This window comes from Buteo buteo, chromosome 1 (genome assembly GCF_964188355.1).
Source record: "Buteo buteo chromosome 1, bButBut1.hap1.1, whole genome shotgun sequence".
Lineage (NCBI taxonomy): Eukaryota > Metazoa > Chordata > Aves > Accipitriformes > Accipitridae > Buteo > Buteo buteo.
In genome coordinates this window covers 71,710,012-71,724,431 of record NC_134171.1, presented here as the reverse complement: position 1 = coordinate 71,724,431, position 14,420 = coordinate 71,710,012, and the positions used below count along the sequence as shown (strand labels likewise).

Below are 14,420 nucleotides of genomic sequence, written 5' to 3'. Positions count from 1 at the left end.
TAAAGACAACTCCTGTTAATTTTTGAATGAGCAGGTTGAAAAAGCTCATCTCAGCCTGGCTGAGTTTGCCTGTCATGGCAGCATGTGCATGATTTTCAAACCTGTCTCTTTAAATACCTTTTACTGCATAAGCTCTCAAAAAACCTAGGTCACTAGCAAAGCACAGTCCTGAGGAATCATATACTGAACTTTCAAGAGCAGTTACAACGAACATCCTTGTGCAAAGATGTCACAAAAATGCCTGTGTATATATTAGAGGATTTAATGAGAAAACACACAAGGAGGTGGCTGAAAACCTCAACAGTGGTGGAATTACTTGAATAAAGTGCATGTGGATCTTCTCTCCCCCTCTCTCACACACGGTCCTGCCTTCCTTTCCAATGCTGCTAACACTGGGCTCCACCTGAGATCTCCAGGACGCTTCCAGGATAAAGGGGCAAGCCATTAGCCCAGCACTTCCTGGGCTTTTGAATTTTGTGCATGTCACTAGGAACCTCTTCCTCACCATGCATGTTGGTGGTGGTGATGCTTGGCTGAAATTTAATTCCACTAGAAATGTCCATAATAAAAATTTCACCCAGGCATGTCTTCTCATTAGGTACGAAAAAAATGCACACAGTAAGGAAACCAAAAGGGAGAAATCCCACAGTGGTGGTAGAGGAACCCGTGTATCGGATATGTCGTTTCTACTGCTGTCATGAGAAAAACACAACTTCTAACAGCCTAACTTTTACCTTAAGGGGAAAACAGTCTTCCTTTTTGTTCAGTATAAGGAAACAACATGCCTGAGAATGGGCCTGGCTCTGTTGCAGCAACAGCTCCAACGCCTGAAGCAGGGCACAGCTGTGGGACCACCATGCCTGCCAAGTCTGGGCAGATTAGCATGGCATTCAGCGGTCATCCATCCACACAGCTTCAGCATCCTCTGTGCTACCCAAGGGCTGCCCGCAAACAACAGACATGTGCAGAGGCCGTAACATTGTGTGTCACGCTTTTTTTTTCCCCCGCTTCCGACACCTTGCAGCGAAATCAGTGTCTTGCCTCCCACCAGCCACATGTGGACTTGCAGGATTTGACCACTTCTAGTCTCCTGTCACATGCTCATGCTCCTACAGGACTGTCAGATACATGCCCCCGAAAAACTTGGAGACATTTGACACTGCTTAGGTTAAAGCTCAATTGTCACAAGTCCTTAAAAACAGAGAATACGTGACAGAAACAGCACAACAACCCAGAAAAAATATGTTCTTGAACCTTACAGGGCTGTCTAACCTGATTTGAACTGGACAGCTTAATGATATATTTTGTCATAGGCCATAGCTTATCTACTTACTGTAGTTCTAAAGATAAAGATTGATTTAAGTGCAATTCAGCTGTAGAAAAATCTCTTGTAACACACACACACACACCACAAAAAAACCCAGAATCATGGAGCCTCAACTGTACAGTGTCTCAGTGACCGTGTAAAAAATCCCGTTTAAAAGCAAAGCACATGCTTTTCAGTCTCACAGACTCCACCAGGTACTGGAAGATGTAGTCATTCTTGATGGTGTGGCATCAGCAACAGTACAATATTCTGCAGACAGGTCTGATGCATGTATTGGAACAAAGTAAGAACCTGAACAGATGACTAGAGCCATACCCTATAGCTATACTACTTCTGCTATGCTTAGGTGGGCACATAGGTAAACAGACATTTTTCTGAATACATGGAGGGGACAGTTCAGTTGATTAGCCAGGCATTTTTTATGTCTACATGAAACATTTAAGAATTAATGGAATGATCAATTAAAATAAGAAGATCCAGTTTTCCATACAGAAGAAACAATTTCAGCCATTTATATGTGCATTAGCAATGAAGAAAAATAACGTGACAAGCTGAAGTGTCACCCCTTAATTTCATTAGAATTGCAGTAGTTTTTAAAAATAAATTCTAGATGCTTTCAAAGTAACATATTCTACTAATTTGAATCTCCTTCTTAGGGACTTACAGCATTCATACACTTCTTTTTCGAGGCCTCTAGGATAATTTAAAAATTCTGCGAGGAAGCTTTCTCTAATATCCAGTTTTGCAGAATCTTTACATAAGGAAATTTTACCCTAATTGAAAACAGTGTACACTTCATTTCTAGTGCCCTGTGTTCAGATGCAGTCTTGGTACTTGTGTCTGATCCTCTCTTATACACACACAGAAGGGACAGCCCTGACTTTCACTGAGCACTGGCAAACACTTAAGATGAGTCACTACCAACTGGTGGAGCTACCATAAATGTCTCCTTTAAAATAAGTAACCTGAAATGCTTCACTGTTTACAGATTTTTCATCTTCTCTGGAGTTTAAGTGATGACATTGTTTTAAAACAATAGCAAGAAAGGGTGGATAGTGCAGAAACCATGCTTCAAAATAGCTGCAGTAGAACAATTTCTTTAACACATGGAGTATTTCTCTTTACTTAAAGAGGGAGCCTTAGGAGACTTGCACTGGAAGGGATGTCCTGGGTAGTTGAGTCTACTCTCCACTATTGTAGTGGCTGCACAATATAATCCCTTTCAGATTTTCTATCAATTAGCATCATTCACCGAACAAGCTCCCCAGCTACTTAGTTCATCTCTTTGCCAGTGCAGAACCGCAGCCGGATGTCAGTTAAAAGCTGTAATACCTGGTTTTCAAAAGAACCCTTCATGCAACACCAACCCACAGAGATTTAGATTTTTCTTTACATCCTACGATGACAGATGAGTTCAGCTGCTAACGCTCCTTTCTCTTAAACCTCACAAGCCTATCAAACCTTGCAACATGTTTTACATTCCAGTGTAATTAGCCGCTTTTGAACAGGAATTATTCCAGCTCTGATCTTCCCTGCAGCCTACTCAATGGTTTCACTATCAGGAACATTTTCTACCTACGGTTGTGGCTGGTTCTCTGATTGAGAAGTGAATCTGACCATGGCCAGAAACAGAAATCTCCCTATCAAAATGTGAACTTTTGTACTTAAGACTTCCTAAAACGAGAGCTTCCCACGGTTCAGATGGTCTAGGTACCAGGAAGGTCCTTGAGTGCCATTAGGCAGTTGTAAACAGAACATACCTCGTGCCAGGCTGTGGGTTGGCATTCTGACTTAAACTGCTGCTGACATTTATGAATTGGCAGGTGGGATATGACATTGTCAGTGCCGGTATAGTCTATAAATCTCGTATAACTGTGACTGAGTACTAGCAGGAAGAGTAAAATAGATCTATGCAGCCAGAAGCAGCTCATAGTTTCCAGCAGGAACATTTCCCGGGACTTCCTGCAAACTTAGGCAAAAAAACAGATTTAATCTGTCTATGCGTAGCTGTTTTTATGAGAAACGTGGCTCTTTTCATTAGTTTAGAAATCAGACACCCCCCCTCCCCAAACAGGAACTGTATCAAAACCTGTTCTTTTTGGAAGAGTAAAACTTAAATGTCCTTTGGATCTCCTTTAAAGGTGCTTTCACAGTTTGCTTAAAGGATTTAGCAATATTTTTGATGTAACCAAAAGCATTCTATAGGAAAGAAAAAGAAGCACATTTAAAACTCATCACAAACACATGAAATGAGGATTAAAATATGACTAGGAGGTATACAGAACCACTGTATATTTGGAACAGAAATGTCCAAAATGTTACTGTTCCCTGCAGCAGGCCTAGTGCACAAGATAAAATTCTAACAAGCTAGGCTGTATATATTAATGCACATTCACAGAGAAACACATGAGTACAGAATAACAATCGAGAAAAGCATTCATAAAGAAAAAGGTCAACAGTTTATCCCTTGTTATGTTCATTTAAGAAATTTTAAATCAGTTGATGCCAATCTCCTTTTAACTGGAACATTTCTTTGACATTGCTGCAATAGCTCAACATTTTTGTTTTTTTCCCATTAAAAAATAAATCTTTGATCTGCCAGGCCAGGCCTGCTACATTCAAATCTTGTCTGAAAATACATTTATAAAAATGGCTTATGTAAAGAAGAAAAAAAACCCCAGCCTTTACAAAAACTGAAACCAAACAAGCATTTTGAGTGAAAGTTTTAAAATTAATTTGATGTGAGTCTCCCTCTGATCCCGTCTCCTTCCTATCTCCCTTTCTGCCCAAAATGAACCTTTATGAAAAAGAACATAACACAGTTTTACTCGACCTGACTCCTTGACCTGAGATGTGAAACCAACAGTTTTGTCTCACCAGCCTGAAGCAGGAGTGCAAGCACGCTCCCTTCTTATTTATCTAGCTCCTTTTGCTTTCCTTGCTCGTGGTTCACACCAGCAACATCACAAAAAAGTGAGCTCCATTTACTTGCTTACAAAATGCTTGAGGTGACAATTAAAACCCAGAGAGGGGCAACCAGGACAATAAGCAGCTAGGCTATCACTAAAGAGGGAACTCGATCTCACCTAAAGGCCACTAAAGGTGTCTAAAGGGCACCTCAGTCCTAGCACCCAGGAAAATTTCTCACTGGCCAAGTGCCCTTGAAGGCCTGGGTCTGGCTGGTAGGAAACCCTGTAGGGACAACAATAGAAACTGGTCTTAGGCTATATAAATGTAGGGCCTCTTAGCATTTCTTTTCAAATAAGCTTGCGGTCACAACTTAGTTTCAAGTGAACAACTTCTGGCATCAGAAAATCCCCTCCAAGCCACTGCTTTTACCAGGGACTCTTGCTGAAATGCTCATGAGAACATGAGAAAGGCCAAGACCAAGACATCCGTTTTCAGAGTTTCTTCTCGGACCAGTGGAGGGGAAAGGTCAATGTAAATTTCCACAAATTGCAGCTGGAATTATACAAGAAAATATGTTCATTAGGTCACTTGGACACCACCACTACCATCAAGACCTCCCTAACGCTCTACAAGTGAAACTCAAATTGGAACAGTGTAATTTTAAAACACTGCTTCTCTGCATTAAAACATTTTGTCTCTGTTTCAATCTTTTTGGTGAATATATACTTCCCTTCCACCTTCTTTTCAGTTCTGAGCATTCACAGTCTTCAGAGAGGCAGAAGAAAAAGATATTACTCTATGCACCAATACATACCTGGAAAAGTAAAAATAACAAAAGGTCTCTGAAAACCTGGAAACCAACCATATAACTTCAAAAAATATAAATGCCTTTGCCCTGGTTCATTATTATTTCCCTTGGGAACACTACTGTAAAGTTGGAGTCAAAATTTTGTGACATTAAGTTCAGTTTTAACCCCTTCTTGCCTTTCCTTTTCCATTCCAGTTCTTCACTTCCAACCCCTCTCATTGAAAAGTGGTAGTTTGCAGAAGGTTCCCAGGCAGTTCCAGAAGAATATTTAGACCTCAGGAGCTTTCAGAAAAAATTAAAGATTAAAATATTGTTACATTATTTATCTAGTCTGGAAAGAGGGCTTTTAGAAACTGAATATAAATTTACAGTAAATTTTCAGTTTTTACAAGGGAAGTGGACTTGCATCTTTTACTCATAACCAGCCAAAACCTGAAGGATTAATTTAAAGAAAAAGAGAGACAGAAGGAATGAATTACTGCAAACAAACGTAATTGTTTCCACCCTGTGGAATATGCAGCCATTATGGTAGTTTAACAAGGCACTTTTGAAGGTGAACAACTGAAAATATAATCTTTCCATCAACACTTTCCTTCAAAACTGTTTCCTTTGAAGTGTATCTTTAGGCTGCAGGTTACTCAGCAGCTGGGAGCACATGTTACATCTCCCAGAGCAGGTTGGCAGAGGGTCATTTTTCTAAAATCTCCTACTTTGAGACTGTTTTGGTCTTACAGACTGATAGCTTTTCAGGCACAGAAAGACAATTTGCTGGTGCCACTACCTTTTCAAAAAGCAATTATAAAAAAGTAATACAGTTTAGCAAGATCTCAGTTGAATTCAATATCCCATGCACATGGGGGCAAAATCTGGGCAATACATGACATACCACATTTGATGGCTGTCTCCCAAAGAAACATTAGCAGCTGAAAACATTGCGTTATTTAACTACTTGCATAAGGAACTGGCAGATTTTAAACCTCCTTTGTGTGATTTTTTTTCTTTTTCTCCCCACTGAGTTGCTATGATTTAATAAAGCTATTTTAGCTAAGTGCTTTTCATATGCTGACTTCCCCAGTGGTATCTTGTTCTATACATTTTCTATGCATTTTTTCCTGTAGGAGTATGGTTTTCATTGTCTTACAGCACTACGCTAGGCTATACAGTGGCAAATAGAGCACAAATTCACCACAGAGATCTCCAGATAAGTTGTTTTGCACATTAATATGTGTATTAACATACGGTTTAATTATTGCCACAACAGAGCGTATGTTCTTTCCTACTCTCTGAGTGCCTCAGATCATGTTAACATGAGTTAAAATGAAAAGAACAGTATTGGCACTTGCAAAAGATAGTCACAATAAAAGGCCAAGCTGGGTGGATATTCCATCATAGATCTCCTGGGTGCTTTGGAAGCCCAGACATTCATTAATGCAAGTCTGATGCTACTGTGCACTGTGCTGAGTACAGCCTGAGTATATTCCTCAGGATATCAGCCTTGTCACTGGACTGGCAAAGATGGCATCTAGTTGGGCTAGAATATAACCATGTGGGTCCTATTTTCAGCATCCCTAAATGTGAAGGCTTACTCACCTCTCCTGTCCCCCCCAGGGTCTGAGGCAGGAGAAAATCCTCTCCTAACACTCATGCCAGTAGTTGGATATTTCGTCTCAGATGTTGGGCTTGACCTGTTACCTACTTTTCTTCTGATCATTCATGTTTTCTATAAACACTCATAAGACAGTTTCTCCACCCACCCTATCAGTTTCAAAGCATCAGTTTCAGGCACTATCTTCACTTAAAATCGCCCACATCCAGAACAATAAAGATGTAAGTCCAATTACTAAAGATTTAGTCTGAATTCTCACTTCTGGATGAAGTGACCTGGTTACTGTGGTAACCCTAAAGGATCCTTGAAGCACCCTAATTTCTGCTGGAGTTGGAGGTAAGTAACAAAAGAAAGAGCTGTTTGAAAAACACAGTAGGACTTGGCTGGTATTTTATGAGAAATACCATTTTTTTTTTGTCCAGGCTGAAATAGTAAGTACTAGTAACTAGATGTGGAAATCTGAGCTGTTGCCCCTATAAGAATCTGGAGAAAACTTAAAGCAGAGCAGTTTTGGATGCTTCTCGCAGGCCAAACGTTTCCTGCAAGACTATTTATCTATCATACAAAAAGCATTACACAGGTAAAGGCACACACTCCTCTTTCACTTAATCTGCTTCTAAATGCAACTCTCTCATGCTTTTTGAGAAATCAAAACTGCTGGTTACAACACAAGAAGTACAGTGTAAGCATGCACACGATCCTTTAAATGCTTGTGAGAAACCAGATGGCTTCCATGTGCAAAGGATTCTCTTGCACGTTCACAGACTCAAAGCCTAGATGAATAAGGAGAAAAACATATATACTAGCGAATGGAAATGGTACATCAGTAGAGCTTTTGCCTGGCTTACTTCTTTCATTTGAGTTACCTTCAAAGTGGTCATGACGCTATAGGAGCACTAAGGCAAATGTACACCCCATTACGAAGCAAAGCAACCAGAACAAAATACATGCAAGCAGAATCAAGGGTGACTGCTGCAGAAATGACACTACTTTCTATGACTGCCTCCTGTGCCTCAGTCTCATGTTTTTACTCTCCCATAGGCACAGCCGCCTTTTCACTGTCTTTTCCCACTAAATCGAATAGATTTGTTTGCTTGCTGTAATCTGCTCTTACCTGGGAGTTTTTCAGAAGTAGGTCCATCGGTTACTATATGTGTACAGCAGAGCCTGACCCTGGTAGGGATCTCTGGCGTCTGCGCAGTACAGGAGAGCATTACTTTTGCATTGCTTCTCTGAAATAATGGCAGCAACCAGCAGCGCTGACCTTGGAATCCTGCTTTTCCTCTGCCTGCCTGGCTAGAAAGCAGTTGCTCAGTCTTACTTCTTAATTTTTACTGTCAGGTGCTGTTCCAAGCTGGATCCTTGTGTCCCCCATTTGTCTTTGTTCCTGAATTGCTCAGAAAAAAGATTCAGAATCACAGTAGCACATTGTATCTTAAACAGCACTTCCTGATGATTTCAGTGGAGGCTTTTGTGTAAAAACTGATGAGAATAAAAACTCCACAGACACTAGAGTTGCGAGAATGAGTCCTAAATAATCAAGCAGATCGTACGCAAGATGCTGAACATCTCTTGCAAGGCAAGGCTTTCATTCTCAAGTATAAATCAAAGAGATCAGCTAGTATTAAGTCATCTGGTCTTTCTGCAGTTCAGATTTGTATTTTAATCTACACTGTTTGTCCATTTTGCTTTAAAAGCATTGCTGTTCAATGTCTTATCTAGCTGTCTGCTTAAGATGGTGAAGAATAAAGATATAAGCTATGTTATCACTGATCCCAGTCCTCAGATCCCCTTTTCCCCTGCATGCATGCAATGTACATTCAAAGCAATTGGGAATGATATATCTAAGCACATGCTTGTGCACCATCGCAGTTTTTACAATGACACTTTTCCTTACTGAGTTTCATCATCATAGATAATAAATCCCTTATGTGTCTCATATTCACTGACCATTAATAAAATGCCTGTATACTCAGATATGAGCATTCAAACGAGATTTGAAACAACATGCTTACTTTGCCTATTTGTTTATCCTGATTTTGGGGCAAAACAGACAGCTGTGTAGGGTCTAGTTGTGCTTGAGATAGTGTGCTTGCTTTTGGCAATAGTGTTGTGAAAGCTGGCTTATATGTCCCTCTCTTCTCTTGTGCTCCACATTTCTTTCCTCCTGTTGTACTGGCACAACTACTTCTGGATCAGGGAACTGATCCAAAAAAAAAAAAAAAAAAAAAAAGACCAGGAAGAAAATGGTTAGCTTCTGGATTGGCCTCACAAGGTAGCTGCACACCAGAAGGGCAACACAGAGGCAGGAACAAGCAATCTGGGACAGAGGCAAGCTGGTAACTGCCACAGCATTTATATGTAGAGACAGACTTACGAATAGAGCTTCCACTACTAGAAGGAGAATATTTTCTTCTAAATCTCTCCTGAGAATCAATTATTAAGCAAGTTACTTAAGATCTGCAGCCTTTCTGGCACCCTAGGTTAGGCCAGACTAACACAGACACAGCTCTGTGTGTTTGCAGGGAAGAAGGGAGATTCGGACACCGATGGTTTCATCCTTGCTCTGTACACAATGTCAAAGTACATAGCAGATGTGAAACAGAAAACAAACAAACAAAAATTTAGAATTTAAATTTGCTCCTTGTTTCACAGCATTTTTGTACATCCCTTTTTGCAATTTGCTGTACAGAAACACTTTGTTTGTATCTCACATCTTAACATATGGAAAGGAAGAGCAGTTTTATAACAGGAGAGCTTCACTGTCCATTCATGGAGCCTGGCAGGCGTCTTGTGGGTGTATGTAATAATCCAGAGCACATTTTTAGTGCCAGATATGTTTCACTTGGTGGCTCTTGCAAACCACTGCTGGCTTTTCAAACCACCAATGCTATGCTGGCACTGGTGTGAGTCTCAAAATGAATCTAGGACCTCAGCTCACTGGAATTTTCAGTCCATGATAACTATTTAGTGCAACATCCGCACAGGCTTTTAATAGAGCCACCAGGACTTATGTCATACTCCAGGCACATGGGACCCAATCTGCTCAATCTTTAACTAGGTCCCATCAGTATTCTGTCTCCAGGACAGTGTTAGGTGCTAATGCAAGTGTTAATAACTTTCCGTATTAACTACTGTCTAGGGAGTTTTTCCCACCTTTTCCTCCCCCTTTACATTCTGTCTAAAAAAACCCCTATTAATAGCAAGGAGGAGCAGTCAAGTGGTTGCGAGACAACAGAGGATCAGATTCTTATCGTGCACTTTCATCCACTTGCAAAGGCTGATTATTCTTCACAAAGACATTTTAGACATACACAGATCAAAATAATTACTTGAGAAGTTATATTAATAGATTTAATGAAGAGCTATCAAAGAGACTTGAAAGTGTCCTAACAGTCACAATGAGCTATATGTTGGCAGGGTTTTAGGGAAAGAACAAAATGAGAGACAGAAAAGGAACTGCTGGTATTCTCTAGACTGCCCACTCTGCTGTACAGCCCGCCAAACTTGGTGGACTTTGCAGGTGATATGACAACTTGGGGGAGAGTTTGTGTTTTTCCATACTAAAACTCCTGCCCATGTTTGCAGTAGAATTATTTATGGATCTTCCTCCAACTACAGAGACAGTGCTAGTGGGATTTCTGAGGCCTTAACACAGTGTGATGAGACATCCCACTGAAGAGAATATAAAAGCTTGTCTAAATTGAAAAAATAGAGGTATTTACCAAGAGAAGGCAAAGACTCAGGCAGCGCATGTTATCTACTGCAGAAATTAGGAAGGGCCACAAAGGTTGAGGGAGATGAATGACCATGAATGATATAACTTTTTCCCCTGCAAGCGTCACCATACAAGCTTTAAAACATCTAGATGCTACTTTCCCAGCAAACTACCTTTTTTAACCATATCATTCAATCCCAGCTGAGCCTGACCCAAAGAATATTGCAATGTCCTTCTCAAATCCCATCCCTTCCACTCCTCCAAAGCTGGTGTAGCCCAGAGGTTCTTCAAGTTCAGATCTTAGCCAAGCCGAGCTCACACTCACAGCATCTGCAGAGCAGGAAATTCCACCTGCACTGAAATTTCTGAAGATGTTAGCATTTTGCATAACTCACTACTAAAAATTAGGCAACACAGATTGCTATGATGCGTTACTGTGGTAAAAGATCCTTAGCTTATCTTCTTTCATACCCTCTGGAGAGCTGAAAAGTAATAGGGTCAAAGCAGGAAATTCAGCCGAGATGAACTCTTATGTATTTCACACAATTTTTTCACCCTCTCCCTCCCCCCTTTTTTTTTCCAATGCCAGTTTTTCAATTTTTCCATCCATCCATTTTCAGCAACTCATTACAGAAATATCACATTACAAGATACTATCCCAGGATACTGCACAAAATCCCACCACAGAGAGCAGTCACTAAGAGTAAATACTGAACAGACTTCGGGCTGTAGATATGCCTAAGGGACTTGATGAAAGCTTGGAACTTGATAGAACCCAGCTGAGAGAAACTGCTGGTCCATTTTTAAGTGCTCAGTGCTGCTACACAGGAGGTGCTTGGTTTAGCAAGGAACTCTAGGGATGGGCCCCCAAATGAAGTCCCATCCAGATGTTCATAATACACTACGTTGCCCAGGGTCCCATGGAAGACATTATCTATTCAGGAGCATGGGGAGAAAAAGGGAGGGAGGGAAGAGGAAATGTCTGCTGAGCATACACACAGAAATAAAAAGAAACGCACTGGCCGAGTTCCAGAAATGAAAATCTGGCCCCACTGAAGTAGGTGGGAGCTTTGCCACCAGATTTCAATGGAGACAGAATTTCACCCAATGTGAACAGTACTCTGGAAATATCCTCCCTCCAGACACACTGTGGGAGCTCTTCTGGCTCTGAATACTTACTGGAAACACAGAAAGGGAAATTAAACCCAAACCAAGACAACAATACCAGAATGATTAATCAACAAACAAAAAGGATGCAACAACAATTAAGCAAAAAGTATTGCAGAAGTAGATGGAAAGAAGGTGGCAAGTCCTTTACCTCCTGGACCACTGAATTTTGCCAGGAATAAGGAGGGATGCAAGGACTCACGTTGCTGAGTAGAGGGTGCCATGTCAAGGAGGCAGTCTGCACAGATTCCATAACAAGAGGAAGAAAAACAACTAGCACAGATTCAGCCTTGGAGTATGTTCCCGTCACTAATGCTATATAAAGAGGCCAGAACCTAGCAACTTCAGCAAAGATTCCTAGGAGCAATCAGCGTCATCGCTTACAAATTCCCAGGCAGGCTAGTTCACAGAAAGGGCACGCTCAGCAAGCTCTGCAGTTGTGTAACTATGAGGATTCTGGAAACGAGAAATACAATGCCTGAATACAATAAACAGACACAATGCCTATAAAGCCCATCTATATGACAGCTATGACCCAGTTATTTAGCCTACAGCTGCCCTCTGGTTTAGTTAGCATTTGATTTCATACCACAACTATCCAGTGGTCCTGAATGTTCCCCTTTCACTAGCTTAGGAGTTCAGGCTGCCCAAGATGCTAAGTTCTACCTTTCAGAGTGCCTGAACACCCTAAGTCCATACAAAGGCAACTGGAGGGACAAATTCCCACCACTGCTGGAACTCAGCCCCTAAGTCCCAACCAAAGACCTCTTCTTTGCTGCAGCTCTGCTGCAAAAAGGGACCGAACGGCTCTGTTTCTGGGAGCTACTGCAAACTGCACCAGTTTGGCTGTGGTGATGACAGCATGCAAACTTGCACACCTACCACTGACTAATATTCAAGTATTGTATTCCACTTTGAGATGAGAAATGCAGATGAAGATTCATGTCTACATATCAATGATGGGTGAGTGACAACAGCTAACCAAGCATTAAACCAGAGTTCCCCCAGCGCCTGCGTGTGACAGGCACAGCGTAGGCAGGCATATACCAGGGTTTGGAAGCTCCCAAGGTCCTTTGAACTTTCCTCAGGGCTCCTCTTTCCTCACAAAACAACCGTAAAGGTCTGTTTTTAGCAGTGGGTCCCCAGCCACCCCTGTGACGGTGTGAGGCTCAGGCCATCTGCCAGTTTCCCCTCCCTGCTCTCTTCTCCCTCTCTCAAATAACCAGGGAAAAACCCTTTTCGCAGCCCTTCCCCAGACCACATGGCCATCCTCTTCAGGTGATGGAGATCTCCTGAAGCTCCGTGGTTCGCTGCCTCGTTACTCATGTGCCTGGACAGACCACTGGTCTTGGTCCGAGTTCCTTGTCCATGGGCTCTGCTGTCAGCCCTCGGGATTGCCCCATGTTAGGGTCTGCTGCCCAATGATATTAAAGGTAGGGGGGAAAACAGAGGGCACCAAGGCAGAATAAAGCATCTCTGCAGGCCCAAAATAAAGCATCTCTGCAGGCCCTGCAGTCCTCTGCTGGCTCAGAGCAGGCCCTGCAGTCCTCTGCTGGCTCAGAGCAAGTCTTTCACCCAGTTACTTAGCTGGCAATTTGGAAAATGAAGAACAAATGTGTTTGGACTGACACTGATCCTTCCGCAGACTCTGGAAACAAAACCGGAGGGGAAGAGAGCGGCTGGAGAGTTACGGAGCGCTTGTGCTCCCCGGCTGCCTCAACACCATCGTTACCCCTGAGGACAAACCAGAAGAACCGCTTCTCGGCGTGCCAAGATCCCGGGATGAAAAGCACGGACTACCCCCAGCGCTGGGCTTTGCCAGCTCTTCTCAGCATGTGCCATGCAGCTGTGGGCGTAAAAGGGCACACCACGGCCCTCCTTCCCAAATTCCACAGTGGGCCTTGTAAAGAACAGCGGGACAGGGATAATTACCTGTCAGAGGAGCTACTCACCTCCGGAGCATTACGAGGGTACGGCTGAGGCCAGTGCCTAGCCCAGCCTTTAGTTACACTGTGGTACCACCGCGAAGTAAAATCATTCCCTCACGGTTTAAATTAGCCTCAAATGCATTTAAAAACAATTACTCGAAGGAACAAAATAACATCTCGTTTTGAACAGCTCTTGCCAGCACTCCAGGAGGCCTGAGCAGGCCGTACGCCGCCAGCTGACAGGCTGGCCACGGATGACAGCCGGGCCTGTAACTTCACTGCTCTGCTGGATCCAGGACTTAGACCGCAAAAGGACCAAAGCTGAAATCAGTACCTAATCCACAAAGGGAGAACTTAAAAATCCACTTCTGGGTCGCTCGTGCCTAGGGTCGCAAGTCCAGCGTTTCCAGAAGTTATTTTCACTGCCATGACACTGGCTGCAATATGGTGGAAAATGTGATTATCAAGTCTCTTCACGGAGTAAGGAGACCGATGTAAAATCATTTCAGCCTAGTCTCCTCATCACTTTCCTACCTTTTACACATCATATTATTACTTGCCTTTTTTTTCACGCCCAGGCCCATAGAAGTACCTAGAACTGGTTGAAAATGTGTAATTTTTTCCAGGACCTACGCTGAATGCATACACAAACCTATATTTTATCACATTCTTCTACCTCCCTTCAAGCATATCTGATGATTTTCTACAATAGTCTTGTCAATACTAATACACCAACTGGTATAAAAACAGATACGTATTTTCTACCGATCTGCTATTTTACCTAAAATTGAGAATTTTAGAGTAGTACAATCCTCACTCAAAACAGCTGACAACATTCTTTTTAAACTGTCAGAAGTAGATTTTCAACAAAGAACATCATTTTTAGGAACAGAGACATGCAGACATTTTGAGAGTTACTGATTCAAATGGTGCCCCTTAAACAAGTGAAAACTAAA

General features: G+C 42.1%; 1 protein-coding gene across 2 annotated transcripts in view; it reads right to left on the bottom strand.

Moving 5' to 3' along the window:
• Positions 1–14,420, bottom strand: part of RNF150 (ring finger protein 150) — a 124,968-nt gene that overhangs the window by 16,872 nt on the left and 93,676 nt on the right. Inside the window, exon 7 of one of the 2 annotated variants that reach the window (XM_075035944.1) lies at positions 4,796–5,051. The exons of the other annotated variant lie outside the window; for it this stretch is intronic. Coding sequence (XP_074892045.1) covers positions 5,029–5,051 — 23 coding nt within the window. The 3' untranslated portion in view covers positions 4,796–5,028. Of the gene's footprint in view, positions 1–4,795; positions 5,052–14,420 lie in introns of those variants that run through there. 2 annotated transcript variants of the gene reach the window in all.